This window comes from Schistocerca nitens, chromosome 11, assembly GCF_023898315.1.
Source record: "Schistocerca nitens isolate TAMUIC-IGC-003100 chromosome 11, iqSchNite1.1, whole genome shotgun sequence".
Classification (NCBI taxonomy): domain Eukaryota; kingdom Metazoa; phylum Arthropoda; class Insecta; order Orthoptera; family Acrididae; genus Schistocerca; species Schistocerca nitens.
In genome coordinates, this window is record NC_064624.1 from 159042357 (window position 1) to 159056132 (window position 13776).

At 43.2% G+C, this 13776-nt stretch overlaps 2 protein-coding genes across 4 annotated transcripts in view; both read right to left on the reverse strand.

Annotated features, from left to right (window-relative positions):
• Positions 1–13776, reverse strand: part of LOC126213208 (uncharacterized) — a 572957-nt gene that overhangs the window by 21071 nt on the left and 538110 nt on the right. The window lies entirely within an intron of this gene.
• LOC126213212 (uncharacterized) overlaps positions 1–13776 on the reverse strand; it is a 35433-nt gene that overhangs the window by 15605 nt on the left and 6052 nt on the right. The window contains exons 2-3 of the mRNA XM_049940850.1: positions 10696–10975; positions 426–592 (exon numbers count right to left, since the gene is read on the reverse strand). Coding sequence (XP_049796807.1) covers positions 426–592; positions 10696–10975 — 447 coding nt within the window. The remainder of the gene's footprint in view (positions 1–425; positions 593–10695; positions 10976–13776) is intronic.

Below are 13776 nucleotides of genomic sequence, written 5' to 3' on the forward strand. Positions count from 1 at the left end.
CTGCCTGTGGCGCACCTGAAGACAGCTGTGGACTCTGCACCGCGCCAGACTCGAGTCGTTATCAAGGCCAGAGGCGGTGTGATGTACTGCGGTGTCAGAATGAACCTCGCGGAGGTGGACCAACTCTTGGTGAAATGAGCTTATCTGACATGCACTGAAGTTCGTTTTCAACATTCCTCTTGACTATTCAGTGTAACAGATACCAGAGGTGCAACCTCGTGATCAGTAGATTTGGCGCTTTTCCTCCAGTGCCGTTATTACTATTAGTGTTTCCTGCGTACTTTTATTAGCACGCAGGCATCACATCGAATGCAGGCTCATCATGTACGTCCTCATTATCGTAGGCGAGATGCTCTTCAAAGCATACCTTAATGAACACACTACGTTTTATTTAACAGTAACATACGTTCAAGAAATATACTCACCAGTTTTGTTAGCGTCCCTTAATTTCCATGGAAGTCTCCTAGTTAAGACGTCCCTGATGATCATGACTTTTGTGATGCGCCGAACAGCATGCAGCAACTGGTAGAGGACTGTACGCCTAAGATGATCCGTCGTGAGCGTGTCCACGTTCCATGCCGTGTGGTTCAACCTTTCAAAACAAAATGGAGTCACCTGATGTAACAAATGTTACTCTAAAACTTGATGCTATTTTCTAGAACAGAAGAGTGAAAGCATAACTAGCCCAGTCCCCAGTCCCCAGTTCCCCAATTCCCCACATTCCATGCCGTGTGGTTCAACCTTTCAAAACAAAATGGAGTCACCTGATGTAACAAATGTTACTCTAAAACTTGATGCTATTTTCTAGAACAGAATAGTGAAAGCATAACTAGCCCAGTCCCCAGTCCCCAGTTCCCCAATTCCCCACATTCCGTGCCGTGTGGTTCAACCTTTCAAAACAAAATGGAGTCACCTGATGTAACAAATGTTACTCTAAAACTTGATGTTATTTTCTAGAACAGAATAGTGAAAGCATAACTAGCCCAGTCCCCAGTCCCCAGTTCCCCAATTCCCCACATTCCATGCCGTGTGGTTCAACCTTTCAAAACAAAATGGAGTCACCTGATGTAACAAATGTTACTCTAAAACTTGATGTTATTTTCTAGAACAGAATAGTGAAAGCATAACTAGCCCAGTCCCCAGTCCCCAGTTCCCCAATTCCCCACATTCCATGCCGTGTGGTTCAACCTTTCAAAACAAAATGGAGTCACCTGATGTAACAAATGTTACTCTAAAACTTGATGTTATTTTCTAGAACAGAATAGTGAAAGCATAACTAGCCCAGTCCCCAGTCCCCAGTTCCCCAATTCCCCACATTCCATGCCGTGTGGTTCAACCTTTCAAAACAAAATGGAGTCACCTGATGTAACAAATGTTACTCTAAAACTTGATGTTATTTTCTAGAACAGAATAGTGAAAGCATAACTAGCCCAGTCCCCAGTCCCCAGTTCCCCAATTCCCCACATTCCATGCCGTGTGGTTCAACCTTTCAAAACAAAATGGAGTCACCTGATGTAACAAATGTTACTCTAAAACTTGATGTTATTTTCTAGAACAGAATAGTGAAAGCATAACTAGCCCAGTCCCCAGTCCCCAGTTCCCCAATTCCCCACATTCCATGCCGTGTGGTTCAACCTTTCAAAACAAAATGGAGTCACCTGATGTAACAAATGTTACTCTAAAACTTGATGTTATTTTCTAGAACAGAATAGTGAAAGCATAACTAGCCCAGTCCCCAGTCCCCAGTTCCCCAATTCCCCACATTCCATGCCGTGTGGTTCAACCTTTCAAAACAAAATGGAGTCACCTGATGTAACAAATGTTACTCTAAAACTTGATGTTATTTTCTAGAACAGAATAGTGAAAGCATAACTAGCCCAGTCCCCAGTCCCCAGTTCCCCAATTCCCCACATTCCATGCCGTGTGGTTCAACCTTTCAAAACAAAATGGAGTCACCTGATGTAACAAATGTTACTCTAAAACTTGATGTTATTTTCTAGAACAGAATAGTGAAAGCATAACTAGCCCAGTCCCCAGTCCCCAGTTCCCCAATTCCCCACATTCCATGCCGTGTGGTTCAACCTTTCAAAACAAAATGGAGTCACCTGATGTAACAAATGTTACTCTAAAACTTGATGTTATTTTCCAGAACAGAATAGTGAAAGCATAACTAGCCCAGTCCCCAGTCCCCAGTTCCCCAATTCCCCACATTCCATGCCGTGTGGTTCAACCTTTCAAAACAAAATGGAGTCACCTGATGTAACAAATGTTACTCTAAAACTTGATGTTATTTTCTAGAACAGAATAGTGAAAGCATAACTAGCCCAGTCCCCAGTCGCCAGTTCCCCAATTCCCCACATTCCATGCCGTGTGGTTCAACCTTTCAAAACAAAATGGAGTCACCTGATGTAACAAATGTTAGTCTAAAACTTGATGTTATTTTCTAGAACAGAATAGTGAAAGCATAACTAGCCCAGTCCCCAGTCGCCAGTTCCCCAATTCCCCACATTCCATGCCGTGTGGTTCAACCTTTCAAAACAAAATGGAGTCACCTGATGTAACAAATGTTAGTCTAAAACTTGATGTTATTTTCTAGAACAGAATAGTGAAAGCATAACTAGCCCAGTCCCCAGTCCCCAATTCCCCACATTCCATGCCGTGTGGTTCAACCTTTCAAAACAAAATGGAGTCACCTGATGTAACAAATGTTACTCTAAAACTTGATGTTATTTTCTAGAACAGAATAGTGAAAGCATAACTAGCCCAGTCCCCAGTCCCCAGTTCCCCAATTCCCCACATTCCATGCCGTGCGGTTCAACCTTTCAAAACAAAATGGAGTCACCTGATGTAACAAATGTTACTCTAAAACTTGATGTTATTTTCTAGAACAGAATAGTGAAAGCATAACTAGCCCAGTCCCCAGTCCCCAGTTCCCCAATTCCCCACATTCCATGCCGTGTGGTTCAACCTTTCAAAACAAAATGGAGTCACCTGATGTAACAAATGTTAGTCTAAAACTTGATGTTATTTTCTAGAACAGAATAGTGAAAGCATAACTAGCCCAGTCCCCAGTCGCCAGTTCCCCAATTCCCCACATTCCATGCCGTGTGGTTCAACCTTTCAAAACAAAATGGAGTCACCTGATGTAACAAATGTTAGTCTAAAACTTGATGTTATTTTCTAGAACAGAATAGTGAAAGCATAACTAGCCCAGTCCCCAGTCCCCAATTCTCCACATTCCATGCCGTGTGGTTCAACCTTTCAAAACAAAATGGAGTCACCTGATGTAACAAATGTTACTCTAAAAATTGATGTTATTTTCTATAACAGAATAGTGAAAGCATAACTAGCCCAGTCCCCAGTCCCCAGTTCCCCAATTCTCCACTTTCCATGCCGTGTGGTTCAACCTTTCAGAACAAAATGGAGTCACCTGATGTAACAAATGTTACTCTAAAAATTGATGTTATTTTCTATAACAGAATAGTGAAAGCATAACTAGCCCAGTCCCCAGTCCCCAGTTCCCCAATTCTCCACATTCCATGCCGTGTGGTTCAACCTTTCAGAACAAAATGGAGTCACCTGATGTAACAAATGTTACTCTAAAAATTGATGTTATTTTCTAGAACAGAATAGTGAATGCATAACTACCCCAGTCCCCAGTTTTCACATTTTCCTTGGATAGAGGTGTACAGGTCGTTACAGATGACTCAGCGTATTTGACTGAGCGATTCCTGTATGCGAGTTTGCTGAGTAATTTTGGTGAACCAAGCAGTGTCTGTTGGAATACACGAGTGCCTGTCCACACATTCGTCCTAAACTATGACATAGCAAGGACACGCTCCAGCTCGGGAGGATCATCATTATCGTATGACTCATTCTGGAATATTCTCGAATGTTCCAGACTATTCCCAAAGATTCCAGAACATCCCACATCATTTTGGAACATTCTGGAATGTTGTGGAACGCACTCGAATACTATCTAATGTTCTTGAATGTTCTCTAATACTCTCGAATGTTCTGGAATGTTTTAAAATTTCAACATTGTGAAACTCCCCAGCCTTTATATCTTCAGAAGCACACTCTTCGGGTAAAAACAGGAACCTCCTTCATGGATGGGGGATAGAGGGCTATGGCACCTTATAACCCATTTCATCGTACTGGGACTCATTTCTGAGTTTTGCCGCCGCGCATGTTGTACACTTAATTTTATAATATATATTATCAGAATTTACTGGTTCCCGTGAGACCACCGAAGTTAAGCGCGGTCGGGTGTGGCCGGCACTTGGATGGGTGACCATCCAGGCCGCCATGCTCTGTTGCCATTTTTCGGGGCGCACTCAGCCTCGTGATGCCAATTGAGGAGCTACTCTACCGAAGAGTAGCGGCTTCGGTCAAGAATACCATCTTACGACCGGGAGAGCGGTGTGCTGACCCCACGCCCCTCCTATCCGCATCCTCCTCTGAGGATGACACGGCGGTCGGATGGTCCCAGTAGGCCACTCGTGGCCTGAAGACAGAGTGCTTATATTATCAGAATTTATATCTCGGTGAGTTTTCTTCTCACGTCTCTTTACGTGGCCGTTATCTGAGCTTACGGTCTCTGACGTCATTTCCAGATTATAAGACGCAGCGTTAGGCACCGAATAGCTTCTGTCAACGACCAGACATCCATAAAAGAAAATTCTTCAGTAGATTGTACTTTCAAGTCAGATTCATTATAAACTAAACGGTTCCTAATTAGTTAACAGTACGGGTTCTGATCTTAGCATCTGTAGGGAAAAAAGGGAGGAGCATTTATAGCCACTGCCCAGTTGGAACAGAATCAGTCATTCAGCTCCTGAATGTTCAGCAGTGGCATAAACTCGACTGTGGACAGAGATTAGGTCAGGGTTATAATACATTCGGCGATGTTTCACTATCATTACCCCTGTTTTTCTGCCGAACAAAGAGTAAAATGTCACATGAGGATGAGTATATTTTTGAAATTGTGATGTTTGTATCAAAAACGTTGTGACAACCATGCTGTCACTGCCGGCCATCTTCAGTACTGTGATGACAGCTGAACTGCAAATGCCAGACAGCGATGTGAACGATAGAATGTGCTGTTAATGAATTATGTTCGTTACAGCGTTTTGAATACAAATACCACAATTCCAAAACTCTTCGTTTTCTCATCCTACATTCTACATGTTCCGCAGAAAAATAAGAGAATCGCACTGGTGGAGTAAAAGTTATCTCATTACGTAAAGAACTTGTGCTGCACTGTTCGTTGATTGACTTCTTAGCAGCAGTAACTGCACGCTCTACCTACTCACTGTAATGTCTCTTGCAGCGGTCTCTCCGCGATATTTTCAGAAATTTTATAAATTATATAACTCAGTACATATCTCGAAATATCTCTTCTTATCTCACCGATTATCAATGCAAAGTAGTTTCAAACCCAATTATTCCTTGGAGCGTCCATTTACTCCATGGAATAGCTTCTCTGCTATCTATGTTTTCTCTTATGAAAAGAACGGAGGAATTCTTGCCGATTAGTCGTGAAAGAAGGAGGAGGTATATGTATGTATTGTTGGTCTAGTCGCCATCTTGATGAGATTCTGTACGAGAAGGAATTTAATACATGAACTAAACTAAAGTAAGTGCGTTCCCGTGTTATTTGACTGATTATTACTGACAGTCTCTGCTTACTACGCTGTGTTGCACGGGATCAGTGGGGAACGTCTGAGTTACACTGGACGAACCTGCCGTTTTGTACGCTCAAGATATCCAGTTTATTACTTACAATAAATGGGCTAACGCGGTCTTACCAGCAGACCTCCGGTCTTCCCCACGTGATCACCGAAAGGTAATAATTATTACAAATGTTTCCAGGTGATCGACTGACAATTTTCGTCGCACCGAGACTTCGAAATTGCTTCACTGCCTTATGGTATTTAAGTTAAGCTCAATTTAATCAGGATGGAACAGTATTGAACTGTGTGAATGTGATAAGCCTGCTTTGTGATTGAAAATTCCCTTAACATACGCATGTTTTTACTATCCTGATCAGTGAATCTAAATCAAGCCGGTGTGAGAGAGGTTTTTAAATTTTAGATCCCACACAAAAAATATTAAATCACCATAGACTGACATAATGAACATCATCTTCCCTGCAAACCTGAGACAGCATCCCTTCATAATGAGCGAGATGCTCACCTCAGAAAGATGTTAGTATTTCCCTTTGCACAGCTTTGGTGTGACGTTTCTCATAAAAACGTAACATAGTGTGAAGGTGGGTTATTATTTACAAGCTTCTTCATCAAATCAAAATGGAATCATCCACAGCACCAAAACCAGTATGCACCAGTATCAAAAGTCAGGTCTGTACCAACTCATTTGAAACTCACGGCCACGTTTCTGCGTTGCACAAACTGGTAGAATCCTTACAACAAGATTGAATGAGCATCTGGATGCACTCCGTCTGCACAGCTGAACAAATCCAGCTTCGCCACATCTTGCCCAACAAACTCACTGTGCCAGCAGTATATAGCAGAAGCTCCAGGTTTGCTAACAGTGACATGATACATGAAACTGAAATCTTTATCAGACCCATACAGTATCAGACCACCTGTTCAATTACCAGAATGAGTCAACAAATAAATTTGTCCTTCAGAATTTCGAAGCCGAACTAGGTCGAAACATGTAATCAATCAATCACCCTCCCCATACCCCTCCCCCTTTTAGATGCAAAATACATTCAATCTATGTCAGTAACGCAGCGGAGAATAAATCTTGAACTACGTAACTAAACATCCAAACCTTCTATCGTTAAAATAATACTCATACTATCATGTTAGCTACAATAAATCGGCAATGGTTTTACAGTAATTCCAGACGATGTTAATTTAGGAGTAGAGCTGAGTCAGCAGTTCACTTTTATTTTTGCGTGTTAATATTGATGCCAGATCTGATCTCATGTTTGCCCACACATCGACTGTATTATATATAAACAAAAACAAGTAATACCTATGAGTGAGTGATATTACATCTTTGCATGAAAATCTTTGTAACAATCACCAGTTGTACAGTGAATGCAGGATGCTGTCGATGTATCGCGACAGTCGGTATGTGGAGTCGTGTCCAGTGACAAGTGTGAGATCTGTAGGCGATCGGCAACCACAGTGGAAGCTGCTGGACAAATACTTCAAAAACGTGACTGGTTGCAGTTTTCTGAATATGTACTGAATAAACAGTCATTGGTTCTTAAACGTCCGTCAAAGATAAGCTTAATCTATTATTTAGTTGCTTTGCATAGCTTACTAAACTTCCACCCTGAGATACTTAAGTAATAAAGCATATTGTTTAACACACAGTTACTGACCGCTTTTTAAACAATCTTTAATCTCCTGAGGCAGTTTATTGTCCAGTTTTATTCCTTGGATAGGTATTGTTCCGTTTTCACAGACAGGGCTGTTTGTGCAGTAATTATCAAGTTTTTATGGGTATAATTAATTGATAAACGTACTCCCTACTGTTCTTGCTTGACGTTGACGATATACCATTTTATTTGCATTAGGAGACAGAGTTAGCTCTGTTTGCAGATGATACAAGTACTGTTGCGAAGTCAGGCAACGAAGCATCAACAGAAAAATTATTAATTTAAGTTTTTGTGAAAGTTATTGACTTGTTTTCGACAAATAGGCTGACTTTAAAATTTAAAAGAAAAAAAAAACACAGCTCATTCAGCTCTAAACTGTAAAAATATCCCACCACCTGTTTACCTCGTATACCAGCAAGAAGTAATAGTAAATGTAGAAAGTGTTGAGTTCTTGAGTATGCACACTGATAAAAATTTTAACTTAAAAAACCATGTAGAAGAGAAGCTAAAACAATTAGCAGATATTGCCATGAGCATAACTGCGAAATTTTTGGACATGAAGTTAGTAAGTTAACATATTTTGTGTCTTTTCATTCACTGGTGACTTACAAGATGATATTCTTGGGTAACTCCTCACTTAAAGAAAAATACTCATTGCACAAAACAAATTACTTGGATTTATGTGAGGGCTTCACACATGTACTTCATGCACTCATCTCATTCAGCAGCTGGGAATGTTAACCAGATCCCCATAGTAGACTTATTCACTTATGAAATTTGTTATAAACAATCCACCTGAATTTGAGAGTAACAGAGATCTTCACCAGTAATACACAAGAGGGAAAAATGACCTGTTTTACACTTCAATGAATCAAACCTTGACATATAAGTTTTTCACAACCAACCCCTTGAAGTAAAATGTAAGGCAATCGGAGTGTTTTTAAATGAATACTCAAGGTGTTTCTCCTTAATTCCTTCTTTCCCATAGATAAAACCTTGAACAGCAAAAATGTTAAACATTTATACAGAAAAGCCCTGCAAACGAAAACCATTTACCCATATGAATAGTTTCTTTTAATTAAAAACAAAGGCGTTGTATACATCTTCAAATGAGATGTTATATATCAAAATGTTTATAGTCAATATCATCTATGGAACTTGAGATGTTACAGACTTTTCTTTTTCTGATGATATAAGTTAAGGACATCCTAACAAATGTAGCAGACAGCTGTGTAGTCGTTTCTCATGTTAATGACTATAGTTAGAGATTCCAGTTATGAACTTAATAACGCAGTAACTCATGTTCTGGAGGAAAGTGGCGTTTGCTTTACAGTTTATGAGCTAAGATGTAGAATGAAACAGGATACATAGAGTTTCTTATGAACAAATAACGTCCTTGCTGGCGAACAACTCATACAGTGGTAGTTGATTTACATGTGACAACAGATTGTTCTTTTGTGACCCAGTGTGGATTATTATCTGTCACGAAAGGGACCACCTAGAGACTGAATCAAACTACATTTACAATTAAAACATAAAGCGCCAGAGCTTCACTGAACACGGTTTAACGTGCCATTATGCAACATTTCAGAGCAGTTCATTTCTGTAAAAATATAGTATTTTAACAGAAAGTGAGTTATCTATGCCACGTGTGGTATGAATTCACAAATATCGTGCATGGTTTCGTTTAATGAGCTGGGCGTTCACGTACCAACGTCACAGAAGCTCAGATCCCTTATTAGATTGTCGGTTGCCAATATGAACATCTTTGATAACAAAAGTAGCAGCCGGTCGCAGTAGGCAAGACAAAAGAAGGAGCTAAGGACAGTTTTGTAAACTGAAGCTATTTTTTTCTGTAGTCAGTGTCACCTATCTTGGGGAAGTGCTTTATGTCCACTTGTATTATACAAACATAGTTCACTCAAGTGAACGGAATGGTGAGCAGTACATGTGATACCTGAGAGCTTCATGTCTACTTCCAAGGAGATGCTGAGAACATTCCTATCAAAAGATCGAAGCTGACGTCTTAGCATATCCAGGATGAGGTGCCAGAAGAGAGAGACAATGTCAGAGTAGAAGCTGGGAGAGTGTAAGCCAGAACTGAGGTCAGTCGTTGCAGTCAGGTGGTGATCGTGGTGTGTATGTGTGTGTGTGTGTGTGTGTGTGTGTGTGTGTGTGTGTGTGTGTGTGCCAGTCGCTTCTACGTAATCAGCACAGTGAGATGCGTTGATGTAGATAGGTAAATAATGGCAGAAATCAGCTATTGTGTTTGGATGTGACCGTCACCATACTGCAAATGGAGTTAACGGATTTCTTGATGTATCAATGGGAACTGCTGAAGTGTCCACAGGTAATGATGTAACACCGTGATGTAACACAGAATAATAACAGTGGCAGTAAAAATATTCTTGCTGACAGGGACCGGAAAGAATGTCGCTTTAAGTCAATTACTGTTTGTTTCAAAGCTGACACAAATTGGTGCTGTCAGTGAATGAAGGCTCATCTCGACATGTTACAGAGCATTCATCATGAAGGGAACTGTCGGGTCTGGGCATTTCGAGTAGGGTGCCTCGCTGAAGGTAGTTGCTAACACCGGTACACACTGAGACAGGACATCATTGGGCGAGTGACCATAGACAGGAACAGGACAGCAGCTGAGTGGAGGCATGAAACGTGATTTTTCACCTTCTCAAATGATGTGGGGTGTAGGCTGTACTGAGGCATGAGAAGGCATGAGGCATCCCACCTGGAGTGTCAACCTGAACCAGGATGATTATCTCCACGTCCTCAGCGACCAAGTGCTGCACTACCTCCTACGTATTCATGATGAGTATGCCGTCATTGCTCACATCTTACAAGATGACAACACCCTCTTTCTTAGGACATCACCCACATTTTCAGGAATTGACAAACACTCACACACCCCACCGCCTACGAGCAGGCTCTCTACATCATCTGATCTTAATGTTGTAGTTAGTGTGTGGTGCCATTTGGAAAAGCTGCTGTAGGATAGCAGTAGACATACCCACAGATTGGTAGCTCACAGGGATCAAATCATCAATGAGTGTCTTCAGCTGTATTCGACATGCCTGGAAAAAGTTATAAACTCTCTCCTTTGTCTAATACAGGTCATTAAGAAGGCTAGAAGCCGTCTAACAAGGTATTAGCTGTCATGTCCACTAGAAAGAGACCAATGTTTGGTCAGGCGTTCCTAGTAATGTATATTAGTCTCGGAAATAAGAAAAAGTAGATGACAACATACAGAAAAAGTTTAACAAGACGAGGAGAAGAGTGAGTGTAGGATCAGTGTTTGGGGCCTTCAGTGGCGTACATACCCCTGAAGAGAGCAGGCGCGAATGCAGTCGGCAGCGATGCGCCTCTCGAGGCACCTGGTGAGTTCGCTGGCCGTGGTGTTCCTGAGGCGGCGAACTGCTGCCAGGGCGCCGTCGCACCCCTCCCCCTCCCCCTGCCCCTCTGTGCCTGCAGGCCGCGGATCTCCCTCTGCAGGTGGCGGCTGTCCACGGCTCCAGCTGCGCGGTACCAGGCGTGCCACAGCTGGCACCACAGTGGACGGCGGCTCCAAAGTCTCGCACGTTTCGTACAGAGGATAACTGTCTGTGAAACATAGGTGAGGTTTGGAAGCTGACTACTCAGACAGGTTATAATGACAGCTGCTACCAACACTACCTGCCATTGAATTTGGAACACCATAAACGTGGCAAACAACAAATCTCAGTGTCACAAAGTGCACTCCACACTCCCCCAGGCAGATGATCAGCACTTCAAAAATGGTTCAAATGGCTCTGAGCACTATGGGACTCAACTGCTGAGGTCATTAGTCCCCTAGAACTTAGAACTAGTTCGCTACGGTCGCAGGTTCGAATCCTGCCTCGGGCATGGATGTTTGTGATGTCCTTAGGTTAGTTAGGTTTAACTAGTTCTAAGTTCTAGGGGACTAATGACCTCAGCAGTTGAGTCCCATAGTGCTCAGAGCCATTTTTGAACTTAGAACTAGTTAAACCTAACTAACCTAAGGACATCACAAACATCCATGCCCGAGGCAGGATTCGAACCTGCGACCGTAGCGGTCTTGCGGTTCCAGACTGCAGCGCCTTTAACCGCACAGCCACTTCGGCCGGCATCAGCACTTCAGCTGACTGTCAGCACAGCGACCTCTGCAGCGCCTTCCCTTGAGGTGGAAGCAGAGAGAGGCGCGCTGCCAGTGGTGCGGCCAACAGAAACACTGGACACGGAAATGGCACTGCATCCTCATTTCAGACAAGTCATTCTGATAACAGCTTCATGAGGAGCATATCCGTGTGTGGATGCTCCAAGGAGAGCAAATATGGCCAGATAGCATTAGTAAATCTCACAAATGGTCAGCACATGGTGTCATTGTGTGGAGTGCCATCTTGTATACAATACATTGTCGGTAAGTTGAACAGCAGCAGCTAGATTTCTGACTTTTTAAGCCTATTAGCTGTGTTCTGTTTTCAAGATCTCCATGACATTATATTTCAGAAAAGCAATTCAAATGGTTCAAATGGCTCTGAGCACTATGGGACTTAACATCTGTGGTCATCAGTTCCCTAGAACTTAGAACTACTTAAACCTAACTAACCTAAGGACATCACACACATCCATGCCCGAGGCAGGATTCGAACCTGCAACCGTAGCAGTCGCGCGGTTCCAGACTGCGCGCCTAGAACCGCTAGACCACCGCGGCCGGCAGAAAAGCAATTCAAGGCCACATGCTGCCTGTACTGTCCCAACCTACCTTGTACACTGGCTTTTGAACTGTTGCCCTAGTCACTAAATTATTCCCATTTTCACCCACTGAAAATGTCCAGTCACGGCTTTCTGAGCGACCGGTACGCTGCCACTCACCAACCTCGTATCTCTGGCACACAGCTGAGGCAGCATGGGATGACAGGCCCACATCTCTCATCCCAGTTCTGTTTGATTCGATGCCGAACCGCGTTAGAGCCACTCTCGATGAGATGGGTAGCAGCAGTGCATACTCTACCCCCCACCCTCCTCCCCAATCACATGCAAATCATTTATTGTGCCTACTATACTGTACATCCACAATAAGTAAAATGCCATCATTTGGTATCCATTCTGGTGTCACAGTTTCAATGACAAGAAGCATCCATAATTTACTCTGAAATGTGTCTGGCAGAGGGTACTCTCCACTGTGCTACAGAGTATGGTTGGTTGCACTTTTTATTCCTTTATTGCGATCTGGAGGAGTGACTTTTCAACTTATCCTGTGCATGCAGTAATTAATGCAATTTTGTCTCCACAATCCCTAACGGACTGCAGTACAGTTGTAGATTCATCACAAAGTGTTGGTTGTTCCTACTTTGTTTGCTCACATGGGTAGATGACCCCAGTCTTCAAGCCACAACCACTTTTAAACTTACTGCATCTACTTGAGGCTCTCGTGAGATTCTAACAAGCCTGCAAATATTCTAGCTGCCCTCTTTCCATACTTTGGAAATTCCCTGTGTCCTGTTTGGTATGGTTCTAACTCTGCTACCGCGCGCCGCGGAATTTGAATCCCCGCCAGACCCCTAGAGGTCTCTGCATCATCGCGCCGCAAGCTGTGGCGGCGGGCGCCTCCTGGCCCGCATTTAGTGTGAGGGCGCCACAGTGGAACACGTGGTTCCAGCGGCCAATAGCGGCGCCCTCAATAGAATATTTAAGTGCATGCCTCTCGCTCAGCCAGCCAGTCTAACCTTGCATATGTCGCTGGACACATCGCCTCACCTTGGACAGCTTATTTACTTTCTTGTTTTGTGTACGAGTGGACGTGGTTGTTAGGTTTTCTTGTGACTCCATTGTTGTTCGTTCTGTCCTTCGTTGGTCGTGTCCATCCTCTCCCGTTCTGTTGTTGTTCGTGGGCTGCTCCATGGGTCCCGCCACGCTTTCCGTCACTTCAACCCTGCGACCATTCTGGTCGCCGTTCCAATATTTTGGCGACAAGGTAGACTGTGGTCGTTGTTGGTATGGAGGCGAAGTTGGTCTGTCTGCTGGAGCAACAGCAGCAGCTCATGCAGCAGCAGCAGCAGCTCCAGTTAGACATTTTACAAAAGTCGCTGCAGTTGCTAATGGACAAAGTCGATGCCCGTACACATTACCACAACAGCTTCAGAGTCCTCAGGTGTCCGATGCTTTCCCATGTCCGCCGTCGTTTCCACCCTTTAATGACGCTAAAAAGGACTGGGAAACCTACTTACATCAGCTGAAACAACATTTCACGGCTTTTCAAGTCACGGACGACATCTTGCAGCGGTCGTTTTTGTCTTGGGCCTCCCCAGACATGTTCTTTCTTCTCTGCAAGTTGGCACTGTTTCCGATCCTGTGGCTCTCTCTTTCCAGAAGATCTGCCTTTTGCTGACAAACTATTATTC